This window comes from Symphalangus syndactylus, chromosome 3 (genome assembly GCF_028878055.3).
Source record: "Symphalangus syndactylus isolate Jambi chromosome 3, NHGRI_mSymSyn1-v2.1_pri, whole genome shotgun sequence".
NCBI lineage: Eukaryota > Metazoa > Chordata > Mammalia > Primates > Hylobatidae > Symphalangus > Symphalangus syndactylus.
This window is the reverse complement of record NC_072425.2, coordinates 146,195,969-146,218,505: the sequence shown is the minus strand read 5'-3', so window position 1 is coordinate 146,218,505 and position 22,537 is coordinate 146,195,969. Positions and strand designations below refer to the sequence as shown.

General features: G+C 37.5%; 1 protein-coding gene and 1 non-coding gene across 7 annotated transcripts in view; one reads left to right on the top strand and one right to left on the bottom strand.

Moving 5' to 3' along the window:
- The window catches only part of ARHGAP32 (Rho GTPase activating protein 32), a 307,318-nt gene that overhangs the window by 69,319 nt on the left and 215,462 nt on the right, over positions 1 to 22,537 (top strand). The window contains exon 1 of one of the 6 annotated variants that reach the window (XM_055273712.2): positions 16,168 to 17,227. The exons of 4 other annotated variants lie outside the window; for them this stretch is intronic. In XM_055273712.2, coding sequence (XP_055129687.1) covers positions 17,112 to 17,227 — 116 coding nt within the window. In that variant the 5' untranslated portion in view covers positions 16,168 to 17,111. Of the gene's footprint in view, positions 1 to 16,167; positions 17,228 to 22,537 lie in introns of those variants that run through there. One more of the 6 variants, XM_055273713.2, reaches the window with a different exon arrangement.
- Positions 5,995 to 6,099, bottom strand: LOC129479919 (U6 spliceosomal RNA). The gene has a single exon (XR_008656846.1). It is a non-coding gene; the product is annotated as a U6 spliceosomal RNA (small nuclear RNA).

Sequence of the window (22,537 nt, the reverse complement as noted above, 5' to 3'; positions counted from 1 at the left end):
GCCATTCTTTTGAAGAAACAGTCTTAGAGTTTTTTCCTTGGAAAACAATGCTGTTTAAATTACCATACTTTCTTGTGGCATCCTCATTTCTTGGAATGTGTTACATCTATTTTTATTATTAAGCTCTTTAATGTTAGACTATATAGTTATTAAAGGATTATAGTGAATTCAATTCTGAATACTTTCTGTTCCTTGGAAAGTTTAGAACTCTAAAGTTTCTATTTTAGATGGAAAATTTCCACTCTTTTTTGTCACTTGTTTTCTTTGCAGTATGTCAAATTGCTTTGAAAATAGTAAACTGCGATATTAGTTTAAGGTGGTATTTTTATTATGCTGGTATGTATTTTGTATTCTATGTTCCACTGCATTCCAGCCTGGGCAACAAGAGCAAGACTCCGTCTCAAAAAAGAAAAGAAAAGAAAATGACAGAGTGGATGGTCATCACTGTCCGGTTGTTTGAAGGTGGCCAAACAAGCAGTGCATGATGAATTGTCTTTTCCATTTGTTTACTTAAGAACTCCTCCTTAATTTGTGGATATATTTGATCCTTTCAGAATCTGTTACTGTCTTAACTGTTCTTTGATCTGAAGGTTCTGGTACAGTGGCCAAATAGTATGTTTTCTTGTTGGGTAGTCAGTGGAAGGAGATCTAGTTCTCCTTGACAAAACTACGTTACTTGGAACTAACATGCTGGACGCCCAGGCTCAGCAAGGTTTATTAATGTCTGTTTCTCTGCATTAGTATCATCTCATGAATCTGTGTTTTCTCAGATGTGCAGCCTGTTACAGTTAAATCTTTTTTTGATCTCTAGAGTTGGAGAATGAAGTTTAATAGACTAGAATAGGGTGTTCCTGCATTTTATGAAACTGATGAATTCATTCTAAGATAAGTTGTTTCCTCTTTCCTGACCAAATAGGACTGCTTGTAATGTTTCTGTCCTCTACTTTAAGGATATTTCGAAGTTCACATCGCTTTTATATTATTCTTTTAAAACGGTAGGAATGAATCAGAGTGGCAAACATACTAGGTGGAATCTTAATAATAGTCATAGATTGTTCAGTTGTGTGCAGGTAATGCCCTTCTTCTTAGTGGGTTGTGTGGGAGGACATAGAAATGTTGTAGACGGTGGGAGAGGACAAAAGAACCCATTTTGGTTACAAGAGAAACATTCAAAACCTCTAAATGCGCCATGCCTTGGATGGCTGCCCCATGTATACATTCTTGTTGGAAGAACAGATTATTTCTGGCCCATTGGTTGTTTTTTTCTTTGTACTTTCTATTATTTTATCATTTGTGTTGTTCTTTTGATTAATATTTATTTTAGAAGGCTTGTAGAAATGGCAGAAAACATCAGGGTAAGCCATTCAGTAAAGCTAGAGTGAAGAGGCAACCTACAGAATGGGAGAAAATTTTTGCAATCTATCCATCTGACAAAGGGCTAACATCCAGAATCTACAAAGAAATTAAACATTTACAAAAAAAAAAAATCATAAAAAAGTGGCCAAAGGATATGAACAGACAGTTCTCAGAAGAAGACATTTATGCAGCCAACAAACATGAAAAAAATCTCATCATCACTGGTCATTAGAGAAATGCAAATCAAAACCACAGTGAGATGCCATCTCATGCTAGTTAGAATGACGATCATTAAAAAGTCAGGAAACAACAGATGCTGGAGAGGATGTGGAGAAATAGGAACATTTTTACACGGTTGGTGGGAGTGTAATTTAGTTCAGCCATTATGGAAGACAGTGTGATGATTCCTCAAGGATCTAGAACCAGAACTACCATTTGACTCAGCCATCCCATTATTGGGTATATACCCAAAGGATTAGAAATCACACGCACACGTATGTTTATTGCAGCACTGTTCACAATAGCAAAGACTTGGAACCATCCCAAATGCCCATCAATGATAGACTGGATAAAGAAAATGTGGCACATACACACCATGGAATACTATGCAGCCATAAAAAAGGATGAGTTCATGTCCTTTGCAGGGACATGGATGAAGCTGGAAACCATCATTCTCAGCAAACTAGCACAGGAACAGAAAACCAAACACCACATGTTCTCACTCATAAGTGGGAGTTGTGCAGTGAGAACACATGGACATAGGGAGGGGAACATCACACACTGGGGCCTGTCGGGGGGTGAGGGGCTATGGGAGGGATAGCATTAGGAGAAATACCTAATGTAGATGACGGGTTGATGGGTGCAGCAAACCACCATGGCACGTGTATACCTATGTAACAAACCTACACGTTCTGCACATGTACCCCAGAACTTAAAGTATATTCATAAAAAAAAAATGAATGACTTACAGGAAATGTAAGAGCTAGGGGAACCCATAGAACAACAGTACGGGGACATAATCAGCAAGATAAAGACTGTCAGAATATACCGAACCTGGTTTCTTCAACCATATATGATAATAAAAAATGGAGGAAGGGGAAACTTTGAAGAGACTTAAGAGACTTATTTACCAAAATATCACGTGTGGACTTTCTGATTCAAATGAATGAGCTATTTTAAAAAAGAAAAAACATTGGCTGGGTGTGGCAGCCCTCGTCTGTAATCCTAGCAGATTAGGAGACCCAGGCAAGGAGGATCCCTTGAGACCAGGAGTTTGAGACTAGCCTGGTCAACATAGCCCAGACTTTATGTCTACAAAATATTTAAAAATTAGCCAGGCATGGTGGCACATTCCTGTAGTCCTAGCTACTCGGTAGGCTGAGGCAGAAGGATCCCTTAAGCCCACGAGGTTGATGCTGCAGTGAGTTATGACCATGTTGCTGCACTCCAGCCTGGGTGACAGACTGAGACCATGTTTCAGTAAATAAATTAATTAAAAAGAAGCTTCAAGGCAGAAAAGTTTACCTTGAGTGGATATTTGTGGTAATTGAGTGATAGTGGATTCCTAAGGTAAGATAGTATTTTTATTTAAAAATAACTATATTTTAGAGATACATGCTGAATTATTTACAGATGAAATGATGTGATATCTAGGATTTGCTTACATATAATCCAGTCAGATGGGGGTGGGGTGGGGAGTAGAGATGAGATTTGCCATTGTTAATTGTTAAAGCTGAGTAATAGATACCTGTTGGTTCATTATTCTATTATCTATACTTTTGTATATGGTTGAAATTTTCCATAATAAAAAAGTTAAAATATTTAAATTAAATGATATTTGAGTACATACTAAGTGTTCAGGAGTGTGGTAATTGCTTTGAAGGATAGCATCATAGTATCTAGCATATATATTGAAAAACTAAAGTAGTAAGTTAAATAAGTGAGAATTTTGTTTCCTTTTCCAGAAGAGTTAAACATTTTAGTAGATCCAAATCTAGATTCACCAAGTACTTTTCTTTTATTGTTATATTATACCTTCCATTTTTTGAACATCTATATAGGACTTTATCCTGTTTCATCTAATTACTTCAACAATATGACTGGGTATGATTATTCTATTCAGAAGAGGAAATTGATCTTCAGAGATTTTCGGTAAATTGTGCAAGTTCACATAGGTAATAAGTGGCACAGAAGGAATTTGAATTGTCTGAGCCCAAATTTCTTAAATTTAAAAATTTAAATTCCATTTAGCATCATTTCTAAATGGAAACCATGGATACTCAAGGATAATACTGTTGTTTCCAATTGCTGTGTATCTTGTAACTTGACTAGTACCTGTAATAGTGAAACAGTAACTTAATGAATTGCATATCAGTAAGCAAAGTTAGAACAGTGATGTAACTTGAAAATTATCAGTTGACACTTAAAAACAGCCTTATTATTTTTCAAGTAGTGTTTGAGACATCAGAAAATGTACTTTGTATTCATTGTTGATTTTGAAAATATAACATAGAAAGCCCCAGAGATGATAATATTGATGTCTGGTTCTAGCAAAATCAGAAGTAGACAGATACTAAATTCCTAATTTATGCATCATTCAAATTTAAACATAAATCTGTATATCTTTTAAAGAGCTACATATATTAAACTTCTTTTTACTTCCCTATTATATTTTATTCTTCAAATGATTCACTTGATTTTTACAGTGGATAAGACTTAACAGAACAAATTTCAATAAGAAAGGATAATGGGAAAAATGCCTCTGTTTCCAGAAATAAATGAGCAGGCAGGAACTTAAATTCTCCTTCCTAGGAAAATAAAATTGAAGAATTACTGATACCAGAATAGTAGTACACTTACTTTTAATCAAAATAAGATACCTCAAATTAAAGTTTAAAAGTACAGCGTTTAGCTTCTGTTACTTGAGGATAGGATGTTTGTGATTTGAGAAAAATGCCTGTAATTTTGTAAGTAGTTGAATGGTCTCTAGTACTTTAAGTAACTAGTCATTGTTGATTCTCATTTTTACTCTTACAACCCTCTCTGAGAAATAGCAGAGGAGCAGTCAGAATAAGATAAGTAGCAAGTTGCTAAAATTACTTCAGTCTCAAACCAGCTTCAAAGCAGAGTGAACTATACAGGTAGGGATACCAGTAAGTAAACGGTAGATTGAAAACATTGGATTTATTTATATTTCTTCAACTAGTCTCGTGGGAGAAACTCTACTGAATTTGTGCAATACCTTGAGCTTTTCAAGCATGAAAGCATAGTACAACCTTTTTTTTTCTTTTCTTTTTGCATAGCCTTACCCCTATTGATTTTATCCTAGTCTCTTCCTGACCTTTCTCCAGACTTTTCACTGAGGGGGAGTCTACTTAGACCATTTGCTTTCTCCCCTGATTATTCATTGAATTTATATTTAGAGTTTTTATTTGCAGTATCATTAACATTAGGAGGAAGTGCAGTTACAGTGGTGACCAGGAGTATGGTTATATATAGTTTTTATATGTATACAGTTTATATGTATGATAAGACCACAATTTTCTAAGGTCCTAAAATATGTAATACAGCTGATGCCTTCTGTATCTCATGGACTATAGCATATTCAATCAAAATTTTAACTCAGGAAATATTATTTCCTTTAATTCAACATTATATATATTTTATTTTTATAAATTATATGTAATGATATATATTATAAATATATATTATACATATATACATATGTATATATGTACTTTTATATGTGTAATTTATATATGTATAAAATTATATATAATTATGTATACAATTTTATATATATGCAATTTTTTTAGATGGGGGTCTCACTCTGTCGACTGGGCTGGTGTGTAGTGGCACCATCGCAGCTCACCACAGCCTAGAAGTCCTGGGCTCCAACAAGCCTCTTACCTCAGCCTCCTGAGTAGCTGAGATTACAGGCATGCACCACCATGCCCAGCTAACTTTTATTTTTTCTTCTTTTTTTTTTTTTGTAGAGACAGGGCTTTGTTCAACCTGATCTTAAACTCCTGGCCTTAAGGGATCCTCCTGCCTCAGCCTCTCCAAGTGCTGGGATTGCAGGGTAAACCACCACACCTGGCTCAGCACTATGTCTAAGAATTCTCAACCTTCATTATTTTTACAAGATCTTTTACTAAATCAGTCCCTCATTTTCAGCACTATACTTTTACCTGAATTAACTGTAGCCCATTTTCTTCTTTCAGTCCTATAGATTCCTTTTCAGATAGAGATACTTTTTAAATATCCAATGTTCATTTAAAAAGATGACTGATTCTGATAAGTTTTATTCACGTATTACTTTACTGTTTTTTTTGTTTTTGTTTACTACTTGTACATGTTGTGTAAGTTGCTAGAAAAATTATCACTTGCCTCAGATTTTATTTAACCGATATATATAATAGTTTTGATTTACTTTATCTGTAGATTGAAGGTAAAAACGGGTCATCACTTAGACTGGTAAGATGGTTGCTTAGCCAGTGAGAGGGATTTCCTAAGATCACTAGATTTGAATGTATCTGGTAAAGCAGGTGTTTTTGTTATTTGTTGAGTCTGCCAGTGGAATTCTGAAGTTGCTACAACTTGCTTGTTCCGCAAGCCCATAGTGAGGTAGATGTATGAATTGTTCTCTCTAGCCTCTGACTACTTGAATTTCATCATTGCGCAGGGGCCATGCTAATCTCTGTATCGTTCCAATTTTAGTATATGTGCTGCCGAAGCAAGCACTGCTTTTATTTCATTCAGTAGAATCTGCTATGCCGGTAGTGTGTTTTTCTTTTTTTCTTTTTTTTATTTTCCACCCCCCTTGCACAAGAGCACCTTGAGCTCTTTAGTGTTAGAACAAAGTATTTCTGAGTTGGCTTTTGTGACCTTTTTGAGAAAGGAAGCAATGAGAAAGGAAGCAATGAGCTTATGAATTCAACAGTAAATATTGGGTTGGTGCAATCCTTGTACTTGTAGATATTGTGGTTATTGTATCTCTTTATTAATGTGGTTTAAATACCATTGATTTTGGTTCATCATAGGTTAGGATGGGAAACATTTAGAAGGGAAATTGACTGAATTCCTGATATATAAATTTATTTCATGATTCTGAGATCTTGATATGAAAAGAATCTGTTTATGTTTTCTTATTTATATTACATACACGATTTTACTTCTTGTCTTTGCTTTTTTCATATTCTATTTTTGATTTATCTTGGTCAGTATAAGAATACTGCCTTCTTTATGCACATTGCCTTCATTTATTTTTGAACTTATATTTCCTATTCCTGGGACCTAGATTTTTCAGTCGTTCAATCCCATGTATTTATCCAATAAACGTTTTCATTGACTTCTGTTATATACAGGTTATAAAACCTCCTCAAGAGAAGAAACCGTAGAGTGGATCTTTTAACTCATACTGTTAACTTCTTTAAAACTAAAAAGTTAAACAGTGAATACATTTTTATGTTAGAAAGTTAAAAATATGTAAATAAGTTTAAATAAGGAAGTAAAAATCATCTGCATCATCTTTGTTATTTAGTTTTCCAAACTTTCTTCTTTGCATGTGTGTATTAAAAATACTATTTTTATTACCAGTATATATATATATGTGTATATGTATATGTATGTGTGTGTACACACACACACACACACACATATATAAATAAGAGAGAGAGAGAGAGACACACACACACACAGACAGACAGAGACAGGCTCTTACTCTGTTGCCCAGGCTGGAGTGCAGTGGCGTGATCGTAGCTCACTGTAGCCTCGAACTCCTGTGCTCAAGCGATCCTCCCACTTCAGCTTCCTGAGTCGCTGGGTCTACAGATGTGCATCACAATGCTTGGCTGATTTAAAAAATTTTTTTTATAGAGATGGAGTCTTGCTCTGTTGCCCTGGTTGGTTTTCAACTCCTGGCCTCAAGGGATCTTCCTGCCTTGGCCCCCCAAAGTACTGGAATTACAGGTGTGAGCCACTGCGCCTGGCTGTGTTTTTGTTTTTTTGTTTTCATGTAACCACTACATGTAAATGTTGTATTTTAGTGGCTGTTTACTTTTACTAGAAAAATCATCACTGGCCTCAGATTTTATTTAACAATTATATACAGTAGTTTTGATTTATCTGTAGATATAAATAGTAGAATCACACTCCGTAGGGTTTTCTGATTTTTTTTTGGCTACTGATATCAGGCTCTAGAACAGCGGTTAAAAATTGTCTGGAGGGGGTCTAGTTAGGTATACCGTTATAGTATTTTTCTACAATATTTACATGAGATGATGATTATAGAATGCATAATAATGAAAGGTTAGTGATCCAGTGAAAGCATAGGCTGAGATTATATATTTGTTGAAAGCAGTTTTCTACATCAATAAACATTACATACTTTTCAAACTTGAATACCAGAAAGTATACTTATAATCTTTGCTATTACAGTGAAAGATACAGGACTCAAAAACAGAAGACCATGTCAGTTGAATTTTGAGAGTTCTTATTCATACAGTTATGAAATTTCCACTTAATATCACTTGTTAAGAACACTGGAAATGACATGTTGAATTGTCTTATGATCTGATTTTATGTGATCTTTGTAATCCTTGTATTAATGTGATGAAGAAAGAATATGGGTGTCTGTTGTAATTGTTAATTTGCCATACTTCACATTCATGGAAGGAATTCAGATAATTAGAAAATAACTTATTGGCTTAATAGGGACTTGTTTCTTATTTTTTAGATTACTACTCTCTTTTAAATAATAAAAATTACAGAGTGATTATATTTTTTAAAAGCCAGAGATTTACAGATTAAGATTTTTTTTCAATTTTTCTATAATCATAGTAATGAAAACATTTTATGGTTCAGGGATGATAATGATGACAATGGCTATAATTTATTGAGGACTTTGTACTGTATACTACTATAGTTTCATTATATGCATTGTTTCTATTTTATACATTAACATCATAAGGGTATTATTTTTTCTATTTTAGAGATTAACAAACTGAGACTCAATATAAGTTGCTTGTTGTATTAGTCCATTTTCATGCTGCTGATAAACACATACCCAAGACTGGGTAATTTATAAAGAAAAAGAGGTTTAATGGGCTCACAGTTCCATGTGGCTGGGGAGGCCTCACAATCTTGGTGGAAGATGAAAGGCATGTCTTACATGGCAGCAGACAAGAGAAAGAATGAGAACCAAGTGAAAGTGGTTTCCCCTTGTAAAACCATCAGATCTTTTGAGACTTATTTACTACCATGAGAAAAGTATGGGGGAAACCAACTCCATGATTCAGTTATCACCCACCGGGTCCCTCCCACAATACGTGGGAACTATGGGAGTTACAATACAAGATGAGATTTGGGTGAGGACACAGCCAAACCATATCATTCTGGCCCGGCCGCTCCCACATCTCGTGTCCTTACATTTCAAACTGGTCATGCCTTCCCAACGTCCCCCAGTGTCTTAACTCATTTCATCATTAACTCAAAAGTCCACAGTCCGAAGTCTCATTTGAGATGAGGCAAGTCCCTTCTGCCTATGAACCTGTAAAATCAAAAGAAAGTTAGTTACCTCCTAGATACAATGGGGGTACAGGCATTGGGTAAATACAGCTGTTCCAAATGGGAGAAATTGGCCAAACCAAAGGGGCTACAGGGCCCATGTAAGTCCAAAATCCAGTGGGGCAGTCAAATTTTAAAACTTCAAAATGATCTCCTTTGACACCGCGTCTCACACCCGGGTCACACTGATGCAAGAGGTCGGTTCTCATGGTCTTGGGCAGCTCTGCCCCTGTAGCTTTGCAGGGTACAGCCTCTCTCCTGGCTGCTTTCACAGGCTGACATTGGGTGTCTGCAGCTTTTCCAGGTTCACAGTGCAAGCAGTTGGTGGATCTGCCATTCTGGGGTCTGGAGGACGGTGGTCCTCTTCTCACAGCTCCACTAGGCAGTGCCCATTGGGGGCTCTGTGTGGGGGCTTCAACCCCACATTTCCCTTCTGCACTGCCCTGGCAGAGGTTCTTCAGGAGGGCCCCGCCCCTGCAGCAAATTTCTGCCTGGACATCTAGGTGTTTTCATACATCCTCTGAAATCTAGGTAGAGGTTCCCAAACCTCAGTTCTTAACTTTTGTGCACCCGCAGGCTCAAGACCTTGTGGAAACTGGCAAGGATTGGGGCTTGCACCCTCTGAAGCCATGGCCCAAGATGTATCTTGGCTCCTTTTAGCCACAGCTGGAGCAGCTGGGGGCACAGGGCACCATGTCCCTAGGCTGCACACAGCAGGGGGCCCTGGGCCTGGCCCATGAAACCATTTTTCTTCCTAGGCCTCTGGGCCTGTGGTAGGAAGGACTGCCACAAAGATCTCTGAGATGTCCTGGAGACATTTTCCCCATTGCCTTGGTGATTAACATTAGGCTCCTCGTTACTTATGCAAATTTCTGCAGCTGGCTTGACTTTCTCCTTGGAAAATGGGTTTTTCTTTTCTATCTCATGGTCAGGCTGCAAATTTTCTGAACTTTTATTCTCTGTTTCCCTTACACAACTGAATGCTTTTAACAGCAACCCAGTCACATCTTGAATGCTTTGCTACTTAGAAATTTCTTCTGCCAGATACCCTAAATCATCTCCCTCAAGTTCAAAGTTCCACAAATCTCTAGGGCAGGGGCAAAATGCCACCAGTCTCTTTGCTAAAACATAGCAAGGGTCACCTTTACTCTAGTTCCCAACAAGTTCCTTATCTCCATCTGAGACCACCTCAGCCTGGATTTCATTGTCCATGTCATTATCAGCATTTTGGTCAAAGCCATTCAACAAGTCTCTAGGAAGTTCCAAACTTTCCCACATTTTTCTTTCTTCTTCTGAGTCCTCCAAACTGTTTCAGCCTCTGTCTGTTAACCAGTTCCATAGTTGCTTCCACATTTTCAGGTATCTTTGCAACAGTGCCCCACACTACTGGTACCAATTTACTGTATTAGTCTGTTTTCACACTGCTGATAAAGACATACATGAAACTGGGTTATCTATAAAGGAAGGAGGTTTAATTGACTCACAGTTCCACGTGCATGGGGAGGCCCCACAATCATGGCAGAAGATGAAGGAAGACCAAAGGGACATCTTATGTGGCAGCCAGCAAAGAGAGAGTAAGAGCCAAGCGACAGGGGTGCCCCTTATAAAACCATCAGATCTCATGAGACTTATTCACCAGCATGAGAACAGTTTAAGAGAAACCACCCCCATGATTCAGTTGTCTCCTACCAGGTCCTTCCCACCACACATGGGAATTATGGGAGCTTCAATTCAAGATGAAATTTGGGTGGGGACACAGCCAAACCTTATCACTTGTCTAAGACCACACTATTTGTAAATGACATAGTTGATATTTTAGTCTAAGCTTGTTTGACTTCAAAATACAGTACCTCCATTTCTATTTTTTCTGGTTTTATAAGAACAGCTTTTTGAAAGTGATTTTTATTCATATAGCCTTGCAATGGCAATGATGTATTTTTTTATTTTTTATTTTTATTTATTTATTTATTTTTTATTATTATACTTTAGGTTTTAGGGTACATGTGCACAATGTGCAGGTTTGTTACATATGTATCCATGTGCCATGTTGTTTTGCTGCACCCATTAACTCGTCATTTAGCATTAGGTAGTATATCTCCTAATGCTGTCCCTCCCTCCTCCCCCCACCCCACAACAGTCCCCGGAGTGTGATGTTCCCCTTCCTGTGTCCATGAGTTCTCATTGTTCAATTCCCACCTATGAGTGAGAACATGCGGTGTTTGGTTTTTTGTCCTTGTGATAGTTTACTGAGAATGATGTTTTCCAGTTTCATCCATGTCCCTACAAAGGACATGAACTCATCATTTTTTATGGCTGCATAGTATTCCATGGTGTATATGTGCCACATTTTCTTAATCCAGTCTATCGTTGTTGGACATTTTGGGTATATACCCAAAGGACTATAAATCATGCTGCTATAAAGACACATGCACACGTATGTTTATTGCGGCACTATTCACAATGGCAATGATGTATTTTTAAGATAGGCATTTTAACTTTTTTTATAGAAATATCATTTAGTTTTTATGAACAGTTGAAAGTTAGATCTCCCTTTGAATACATGTGTTCAATGAAGCAAAATCTGCTCTAACATGAAATTGTCAATTTTCTATTCAAGTAGGCCTTTTCTGTTATGTTTAAAGTTACCTGTAGAGAATCATATTAAATTAATTGGATTCTTTTTGATATTTTAATGAAATTAAAGTTGCCATAGTATGCATAAGAATTGTTTCCCGTTTAGATACCATTGTGAATTAAAGCAAATGTCAATGTATAATGATCCAGAATACATCAGTGTTCCATAATAAAGAAGGAAAAGAGTTGTTTTTTCATAGTTATTTCAGTAAACACCTACAAAAATGATTGTTATAAAAAAATCTAAATTTTGAATGAATGCATAGATAGTATAAAAATGAATAATGATGAATGACATTTTTACATTATATATTTTGTGCTTCATTCATTTGGAGGAAAATCTTCAGTCCTTGTAAATATTTTAGAAGGATTCTTGCTTAATTTTTCTTTCTGATACAATTATATGATACATACATATATATTACACAGAGCACACATTATTCACATTTAGAATACAAAATTTTCTGAGAAATTTTATATTTATATTTAGATTCATATTCACGAAGCAGTCTGTGGACAAAGCTTGGTGCCCAATTAAGGAGACATTTATTGACCCCTTGGCTATGTGCCATGCACTGTATTGAACAGTTTTGAAAAAAACATTTATAATATTATGATGGGAGAACAGGAACAACGAAATGAGAGCATCAGGATCTTGGTTCTACTGCTTTGCAGTTGTTTTGCTGTGTGATATCCTCTCCATACCCCTCCCCTGATAGTGAACCCAAATGTATACCGCATTCAGCCATGTAGATACGGGTATTGGATATAGAATTAGATGTAGGTCAGCATTTCAGCAGTATCATGGCCCATCCCCCAAAAAAGAGAAAATAAAAAACTATGAGATCAGAGACGTCTAGGCTAATGAGTGGAATGTGGACCAAAATGCAAACCATATAGTCTTCCCACAGAAGTAACATTTCATATGGTGTGGTCAGGTTTGGATTTTTGAAAAGTATTTTTATTTTTTTTGAGATGGAGTCTCGCTCTGTTACCCAGGCTCAAGTGCAGTGGCGCCATCTTGGCTCATTGCTACCTCTGCCTCCCAGGCTGAAGCTATTCTCCTGCCTCAGCCTCCCAAGTAGCTGGGATTACATGCATGCACCACCAAGCCAGGTTAATGTTTATATTTTTAGTAGAGACAGGTTTTCATTGTGTTGGGCAGGCTGGTCTCGAACTCCAGACCTCAGGTGATCTCCCCGCCTTGGCCTCTCAAGTGCTAGGATTACAGGCATCAGCTACTGATCCTGGCTTGAAAAGTATTTTTAATGCAAGCTTATGAACTGGATAATCTTGGAGAAATTATTATGCTAAGTCTCAGTTTCTTCACCTGTAATATGATGGCTCCTGCCTCATGAGGTGGTTGGGAGAATTATATAATTCGTTATGTTTGGGCCTTAATCCAATGCTTGGCACATAGAGTCAGTGCTCGGTATATGCAGTCATCACTTGGTATCCATGGGGAAATCGTTTCCAGGACACCCTGTGGATACCAACATCTGTAGATACTCAAGTCACTTATATAAAATGTTGTAGTATTTACATATTACCTATGCACATCTTCTCATACTTTAAATCATCTCTAGATCACTTATAATAACTAACAATGTAAATGTTATATAAATAGTTGCCATACAGTATTGTTTAGGGAATAATGACAAGAAAAAGCCCGTACATGTTCCATACAGATACAACCATCCCTCTTTTTTGCCTGAATATTTTTGATTGAACCAAGAGGTTGAATTCATGGATGCGGAACCCATGCGTAGGGAACCTGTGGAACAACTCTGTTGCCGTGATTATTACTACTTACCACTGCTACTGGGAAAGTCAGCACTTTTAACAGTGTTTCTCTTCGAAAGAATTCATTCTGACTTGCAGTGTTTAAATTGTTGCTGTAAGAATGCTTCTCTCTTTGCTGCTGTGGGATTAGGTATTTCCCTTCCCCTCGGGTTCCCTACCTCTTGGAGGTAGAAGATGAGAACCAGCTAGTTTGAAACTACTGCTGGTGACTCCTGTGGTTTAAGTCAAAGACTTCAGCTCTATTAAAGCTTGTTGGGAAAGTGAAGGCTGATCACGGTTTAAACAAACCAGGAAGAAAAGGAGTTAAAACCACCTTGTGGTCTTCAGCAGTATCTAGTCTCTCTCACACACTGGTAGCCAGAGTGATGGACTCGGCTGTGTTCCATCCCTGCCCTCGCTGTTAACCATCGCCTGTTGATTCCACTGGATTTTCATTTACTACTGGAGAAGGGAACAGAAAACAGAAACACATGTTGATTTTGAATTTAAATACTTTTTTTTCTCTTTTTTGACGGAGATTTGCTCTTGTCATCCAGGCTGGAGTGCAATGGCATGATCTCAGCTCACAGCAACCTCCAGCCGAGGCGGGCGGATCACTTGAGGTCAGGAGTTTATGACCACCCTGGCCAACATGGTGAAACCTCTTCTCTACTAAAAATAAAAAATTAGGCGGGTGTGGTGGCGGGTATCTGTAATCCCAGCTACTTGGGAAGCTGAGGCAGGAAAAACATTTTTAAAAAACTTCTGATGACAGAGTCAAAACAGAAAAAGCCTTGGAAGATGTGCACATTAAACTGTCTTTCAGTGTTCTGTGTAAAAATACCACTCACAGTTCACGTTTTCACTTTTGAAAGGCTTGAAGTGAGGGAAATCAACCATGATAATGAAAGAACAAAAGAATGATTAAAAGAAAAGGTGAGTAGGACTCATGAAAACACTTTGAGGCCAGGCACAGTAGCTCATACCTGTAATCCCAGCACTTTGGGAGGCGGAGGCAGGCAGATCACTTGAGGTCAGGAGTTCGAGACCAGCCTGGCCAACATGGTGAAACCCCATCTCTACTAAAAATACAACAACAACAACAAAAATTAGCGGGTGTCGTGGCACATGCTTGTAATCCCAGCTACTTGGGAGGCTGAGGCGGGAGGATTGCCTGAACTGGGAGGTGGAGGTTGCAGGGAGCCGAGATCGTGCCACTGCACTCCAGCCTAGGTGACAGAACAAGACCCTGTTTCAACAAACAAAACAAAACAACCCCCCCCAAAAGAAAAACACAACACTTGGAAGGAGTTAGAATTGTTTAGAAGAAAAAGAAGAACTAGATTCTTAATGAAATAATATTTAAAAATCCAATTCTTTACTGAAGGTCATGAAAGATTCTATTTAAAAGTAGTTAATATTTTGGTAAGGATTATATGTGCATGACGTAGTGAAAAACTTTCTTTCTTTCTTCTTTTTTTTTTGAGACGGAGTTTCACTCTCATTGCCCAGGCTGAAGTGCAATGGCGTGATCTCGGCTCACTGCAACAATCTCCATCTCCCGGGTTCAAGTGTGTCTTTCTTTTATTCCTCTTCTCCAGCTATCTGTTTTCCTCCTTGGAGACAACTACTGGTACTAGTACCGGTCCTCTTCTTCCATGGATAGTCTGCGTTTGTTTCTCCTAACTCCTCATTGAAAACACACATGGCAGCATAGCATACTGCACATACTGCCCTATACTTTTACCCCTTTCTTCTTTGCCTTAACAGTATTCCTTAGGCTTTGTTCCATATTGTGACCGGTAGGGCTGCCTTGTTTTCTCATATACTCACTGTGTAGCATTCCATTCTATGGGTATTCTGTAATTTGTCTACTTTTCTGTTCCTCAGGAAGTTAGGTTGTTTTTGCTATCCTATTTTGCTACTGTAATGTCTACCAGAATGAATGTTCCTGTTTGCCTCTTACTTCTACTTGTGAAAGTAAGATAATTTCCTGAAAGAGAAGTTGCTGGGCCAAAAAGATGTGCATTTTGAATTTTGGTAGATTTTGCTAAATTGCCCTGAACACAGATTGTACCAGTTTAAACTCCCACCGACGGGCATGTTTCTTTTCCCATGTCCTCTTTCAGTTTGTTAAAACCTTTTAAAAGCTTTGTGTATGTGATAGATTTTTAAAAAGTCATCTTATTATGTATTGTTTTACATTTCTGTTATAAATGAAGTTAAATACTTTTAACATCTTTTAAGTTTCTTTTATATTTATTTCTGAATATTATATTTTTGCTCTTTGCCTATTTATCTTTTGAGTTCTTGGGTCTTATAAATTTTTAAGAACTTTTTATATGTTAAATATATTAACCCTTTGTGATATGTTTCAAATATTTTTTTCTCCACTTGTTTGCATTTTGACTTTGCTTATAATGTTGTTCTGTTGTTTTTGGTTTAAAAAATTTTTTTGAAAAGTTTTTAAAATTTATGTATATTATATATATATATATTTTGAGACAGGGTCTTGTGGTGTTGCCCAGGCTGGAGTGCAGTGGCATGATTATGGCTCACAACAACCTTGAACTCCCAGTCTCAGGCGATCCTCCCACCTCAGCCTCTTGAGTAGCAGGGACTACAGGGTGCACCACCACACTTGGCTGTTTCCCGCCCCCCTTCATAAAGATGAGGTCTCGCTACGTTGCCCAGGCTGGTCTTGAACTCTTGAGCTCAAGCGATGCATCCACCTCATCCTCTCAAAGTGTTGGGATTACAGGCGTGAGCCACTGTGCTTGGCTCTTTATTTCCAAATATGAAAATCCAAGAAGACATCAGTAGATGTCTTCTAAATTTTTGATTAAATCAGATACAATGGAAGGTCAGGGCTTTGCAGTTTGTTGCTGCTTGGTAAAAGACAAATAGCCATGAATATCCAGCAGGTCAGTAGTTTCTGTCAACATGGCTCTTTTCTAAGTAACAGTTGTGTTGTTGACAGTCGTAGATGCTATACCTTTCACTCATTTCCCAGCAAGTCATTTTATTGCCACCATGACTGTTTGCAGTTTAAATGTGTAAAAAACTTTGCATGCTTTTATTTGATGTGATTGTCAGCATCTTTGAACTTGTGACACTTAAACTTTTTCTTTCAAGGACTGTGGACAAGCCCAGCTTTTATGTTTCCCTCTGGATACTTGAGCAGAGATGCATATGGCAGTCCTTACTGAGGAAGGAAAGATGGGTGTAATATTGGAAGGCGTGAACCTAGGCAGGTCCCTAGAGCATACTTATCTTCTCTACTTATTGTGAGCCTCCTTTACTGTGAGATCTATAACTGTGCTTCTCACGTGCTTGGCCAGTGGATGGTGTTACTCTTTCTAGTTTTCTGTTTACCTTTCTGGAGTCTGAGATCAAAAAAGGATACAAATAAAGTCGGCATTTTGAAAATACTTACTTTTAACTTATAAAGTGGAAACGTTGAGAAGACTTATTATTACAGAATAATTAGTAAAAAAATCACCTTCATTTGGATTCTGCTTTTGGTTATGTAGGTCATGCAGCCTAAGGCAGTGGGAGGGTCTAGGTGTCACCAGTATGGCAGTCAGACGCTGTGACTGTGCTGCCTGTGATTTCCTGTCTGTACCCTGACTGTAATTAAACCAGCACCAGTACCTGTCACTGGGGCACCAGCCACACATCTGAGTATACATAAGTAGAGCTGAACAACCTGAATATTGGTGCTTTTTATTCCATGCCTGGAGGTTTAGTTTTTTTTGTTTTTTAAATACAAGATGGAGACTGAAAGTGAGAGTAGCACTTTAGGGGATGACAGTGTCTTCTGGTTGGAGTCTGAAGTTATAATCCAGGTGACTGACTGTGAAGAGGAAGAAGGGGAAGAGAAGTTCAGGTGATTATGGAATTCACAGTTCCTTTGTCCTGTCCACTCCCTACCCCCACCTGTACCCCTTTTTATTCTCTGCATTTCAGTCTCTTTTCCAATAAGACTTTCTGTTTTCTGGGGTAAGGTTTGGAGCTGAAGGGAGCAGGTTTTGAGTTGTATATAGCACTCCTCATTCCACAACTTGCCCTGAACTTGTAAAATGCATTTTAAAGGACTTGTCGGAACACCAGGAGGAGAAGGTGTTAGACAGGTTTTGTAGTAGCCTTTCAGGAATTTCAAGTAGAGACTCATAATGAACTACTACCTCTTCCTGTATCTGATTTGTATCAAATAGATTTGATCTGAATTTGTATCTAATAGATTTTTCTTCCTCTTTTTCTTGGAATGTGGTGTGTGTGTGTGTGTGTGTGTGTGTGCATGCGTGTGTGCCTGCCTGCCTGCTTTGTTGGCCTTATGCATGGGTATGAAAAATTCTGATTAAGTACAGATTGGTTATTTTGTGGCTTTGATCCTTATCCTTGTCTCTGATCTTGTATCTCACACCCCCTTCCCCCAAATCTCTCTTGGTTTTTGAATCTCTGGTAGTATTAATAACCTCATAATTGAAGTTTTTAGAGGATGCCTCCTGATGAAGCAGCTCTCAGTTTAGTGTCTGTGGTGAAGAAAGATGTCTTAACCAGTGTGTGAAAACAGAGCCAATGTTTGATTCATTCTGTTGTACTGTTGCAAATTTTAGGGGGCTTTATTCTGGCTTTTCTTTTTCATTCAGAGTTAGCAATTTAATACTTTTGGAGCATCCCAAACATCTCTTGATGAAGTTTGAAGTTTGTGCTGCATATTATCACTGCCACTCACGTGCAATTAAACATCTTTTATAAGTTTACCTATGAGAACGCGGACAGGTGAATATACTGTTTTCATCAGATACTGTCTTTGTGTTTAATGCTGAAGAAGAGTTTCTCCTTTTCTCCAGTCAAAGGATTTCTTTATCCACAAATTTTATTTTTTAAAGTCTAGGCTAAGTGATGGAAGGGATTGAATATTGGGAACTCTTGATAACCCTCACTAAATTTTTTACTCAGGGGTTCAAATAAATGAGAAGTATATTTAAAATTTTAAAAGAATTTTCAGAGTATAAAAATGAATTATTAGCATATGAGCTGAACTTTTGTCTCATTTTCCCATAATTTTCTTTAGCCTTTCAAATTTGAGTAAGTCCCTTCCCTTCCAAGGTATGCTAATTGTTAGTCACATCTTCTGCTTTTTAATATGGTTTGTGTCTTGCTAACAATGAGTAGGAATAAAGTATTTGTTTTGTTTGTAATAAAACTTTTTAACCTGGTATTCAAATTATGGAAGTTATTTGGGTATTTGTCAAAGGAAGAAACAACTTGGAACTTATTTCATGGTTGTTTTTATAACAGATTTGGTACTGTAATCCTAGATTTACTTGTTAAGCAGTGGGCGTCTCTCTGGGATTTTCTTTTGACAGTTAAAAGCAAATTTGTGTAAGGTTGAGCTCTTCTTTTCCTTGGGAGTATGTGACAGCATTTTCATTCTGAGAAACAGAGCTAGTGATGTGTTGTTTAAGGAAACTATGATACCATAGGGCATTTGTCTTCTGTTTATAGTTATATTTCCTATCCGAATAGCACCATGGCTCTCCTAAATCAATTATATCTTTGCTATTTGATCTGATTTTATTTACAAATGTAACAAAGAGGTCTGGGTAAGGCCCAATTGCATGTAGTGTCTCTCACACATTCAGCAGTGAGGCATGAGGAAATGTGGCAGCAGAGTGGTTTCACAACCTTGTGGTGGTGTTCCTGCCGAGATGCCTTGCGGGAAAATGGATGCGTGGATGTGGAAGGGGAAGGGTCGGATAGGAGTTGCAGCTGTAACCTTGGGAGGACCAAATAGTGTGGTATGACAGTTGTTTTTGTAAAATCAATGTAATAATTTTAAAAATGTCTTCATGTGTTTTTGTAAAAATCTCTGCTAATACATGTGACGTCAAGCTGTCATATTGGTTACATTTCCATTCACATACACACACACAGCTAATGAGATGAGGGCAAAAGATTGTGCACTTTTCTTTTTCCCTGAATAGCTTCTCAACTACATTTTAAATGCACTCTTAAAAGCCTGCTCCTCTGTAACCTGAGGCACCATGGCTAAGAGAGTAAAGTGATACCGCACCTAGAATGTAGGCTTCTGGTGATTCCAGGTGCCATCTGCTTTGGGAGGAAGTACTCTCAGAGACAAGTTAATGTTTGTCCAGTAGATTTTGAAATAGCATTTATTTTTGGACTCGGTTGGAGGAAAGGATCCTTTTTATTAACATTCTTGCACTATGGGAAGTTGCCAGTCTCCTTCATGGTGGTAGTTTAAACTTGTCTGCCATTGACTCACAGATCTCTCATTTTCTGATTTCTTATTTGTAGTGTGAAGCTAGTAATCAGTATTATTACCTACCTTGTCATTGTGGTAAAATAGTTATTAGACTAGAGTATTTAGTCCTTAGAATAAAATAGTTCCTAGAGATCATTAGAAAAATCCATCCCTGGATAAGAAGGAGGAATATAAGACAGAAAAGGTAAAACATAAAAGTTTTAATTCTATCAAGAAAGAAAAACTTTACTTAGAAATTGTTATATGTAATGTAGTAGGCCATATGTATGCTTTATACGGTGTATCAGTTAACTGCTTATCACTCCTATAAAGCAGGTATCATTTTTCCTATTTCCTCAGTGAGGAATTTATGGCTCAGAGAGTCACACAGCCAACATTTGTCATGATAGAGCAAAATTTTGCAAGTGGCAGAGCAAAAATTTGAACCCAGATGTAACTGACTTTGAAAGTGAAGACTTTAATGAAAGATTTTTGGGGCCATCTGCTGCTAAATGCTATTTTCTGCTAATTGATAACTTATAAGAGGCTACAGTTGATATCTCAAGTTTTGAAATTCCTTTTTTTGAGGAGGTTATGAGCACCAATGATGTTTGTTGAGATTTGTTTGTTTTTGAGATGGAGTCTCATTCTGTCACCCAGGCTGTCACATAATCTTATGTGACCATCATAAAAATGAAGTAATGAACACAATAATGTGACTTTTAAAAAATGTGACCTCTAGGACACCTAGGAATCATGAAAGGTTCTAGTTCTTTGGCATTTGAAGGTATAAATGTTTATCATATGATTTTGTTTAGACTTCCCTAATATCATGTTATGGGCTGATAGATAGCCTGGCAAATATGACATATAATTTGAAGCAACTACAGAAATGATATAGTGCATAATTGAACCATATTTTTGATCAGGATCTGTAGATGCCCAGATCGCTGATCTTCATGTATATCTCCATTATTAAGGCAATTCATTTTAAGTGACGAGAAAGTTCTGACTCTAGTTAAACTGGATGATTTGGTGAACATATTTTAATTTGGGGGGACAATGCCTTTATTCATTTACAGCATTATAGAACTAATGATACTTCATGCGCTTGACTGATTGGTTGGTTGCATTATTCATCCTCTACCTCAGGGGTTCCCAACCCCTGGTTCGTGGACCAGTTACCTTATTTGGAAGGATGCCACAAATTAGAAGCTATTGTGGCAGTCCAAGTAGGTAATAAGGGTCTTGACTGTGGTATTATACATCTTCTAGGCTCAAAATAGCTTTGAACTCCCAGGCCCAGGCGATCAGATCAGATGTAGATGATTTCTTTTAATGGCTCATTTCCCTTGGAAGCTCATAAAACAATTTCAAGATTTTCTGTTTTTATTACTATGCCTGTTCTTTTATGTTCTGCAGAAATTCTTGATTTCAGCCTTCCCATCCAGTTTTAACGATCCTGGAAGTATAGAGAGGTAGTATTAACAATTAACTGAGGCTGGGCATGGTGGCTCACACCCGTGATTCCAGCACTTTGGGAGGCTGAGACAGGCAGATCACCTGAGATAAGGAGTTTGAGACCAGCCTGGCCAACGTGGCGAAACCTTGTCTCTACTAAAAATACAAAAATTAGCTGGGCGTGGTGGTGGGTACCTGTAATCCCAGCTATTTGGGAGGCTGAGGCAGGAGAATTGCTTGAACCTGGGAGGTAGAGGTTGCAGTGAGCCAAGATCATGCCACTGCATTCCAGCCTGGGTGACAGAATGAGACTCCATCTCAAAAACAAACAAACAAACCTTGACAAACAAAAAAACCACACAAAAAAACCAAAACAAAAAAACCCAATTAACGGTATGTCCATAAATACCAGTATCACACTCAGGCCCATTTTATACTGTGTGGCTTTTCAAAGGCACCACATCTTTAATAACCTATTACTTATGATGTCAAAAAAGATGTATATTTTGCCCAAAAAGATACAACTTATATTGCTTTGTAACTTTGAAGAAACATCTGGGATTTAGTTTAGCCCCTAAAATATTATTTTAAAAAATTATTTTTAATTTTAGGGGGTTCATAGTGGGTGTATATTTTTATGGGGTACATGAGATGTTTTGATATAGGCACACAATGTGTAATAATCATATCATGGAATATGGGGTAACCATCCCCTCAAGCATTTACCCTTTGTTTTATAAACAATCCAATTATACTTTTAATTATTTTTCAGTGTACAATTAAATTATTATTGACTATAGTCACCCTATTGTGCTATCAAATACTAGCCCTTATTTATTTATTCTAACTACTTTTTGGACCCATTAACTATCCCCACCACCCCCCCACTATGCCCCCACCACCCTTCCCAGCCTCTGGTAACCATCCTTCTACTCTCTGCGTCCATGAGTTCGATTGTTTGGATTTTTAGATCACACAAATAAGTGAGAACATGTGATGTTTGTCTTTCTGTGCCTGGCTTATTTCACTTAACATAATGACCTCTAGCTCCAACTCTGTTGTTGCAAATGACTAAATCTCTTTATTTTTTATGACTGAATAGTACTCCATTGGGTATAAGTACCACATTTTCTTTATCCATTCATTTGTTGATGGACACTTAGGTTGCTTTCAGATCTTGGCTATTGTGAACAGTGCTGCAACAAATATGGGAGTACAGATACCTCTTCAGTAGACTGATTTCCTTTCCTTTGGGTATATGTCCAGCAGTGAGATGGCTAGATCATATGGTAGCTCTATTTTTAGTTTTTTTGAGGAACCTCCAAACTTTTCTTCATAGTAGTTGCCTAATTTACATTCCTGCCAACAATGTGTGAGGGTTCCCATTTCTCCACATTGTTGCCGGCATTTGTTATTGCCTTTCTTTTGGATATAAGCCATTTTAACTGAGGTGAGATGATCTCT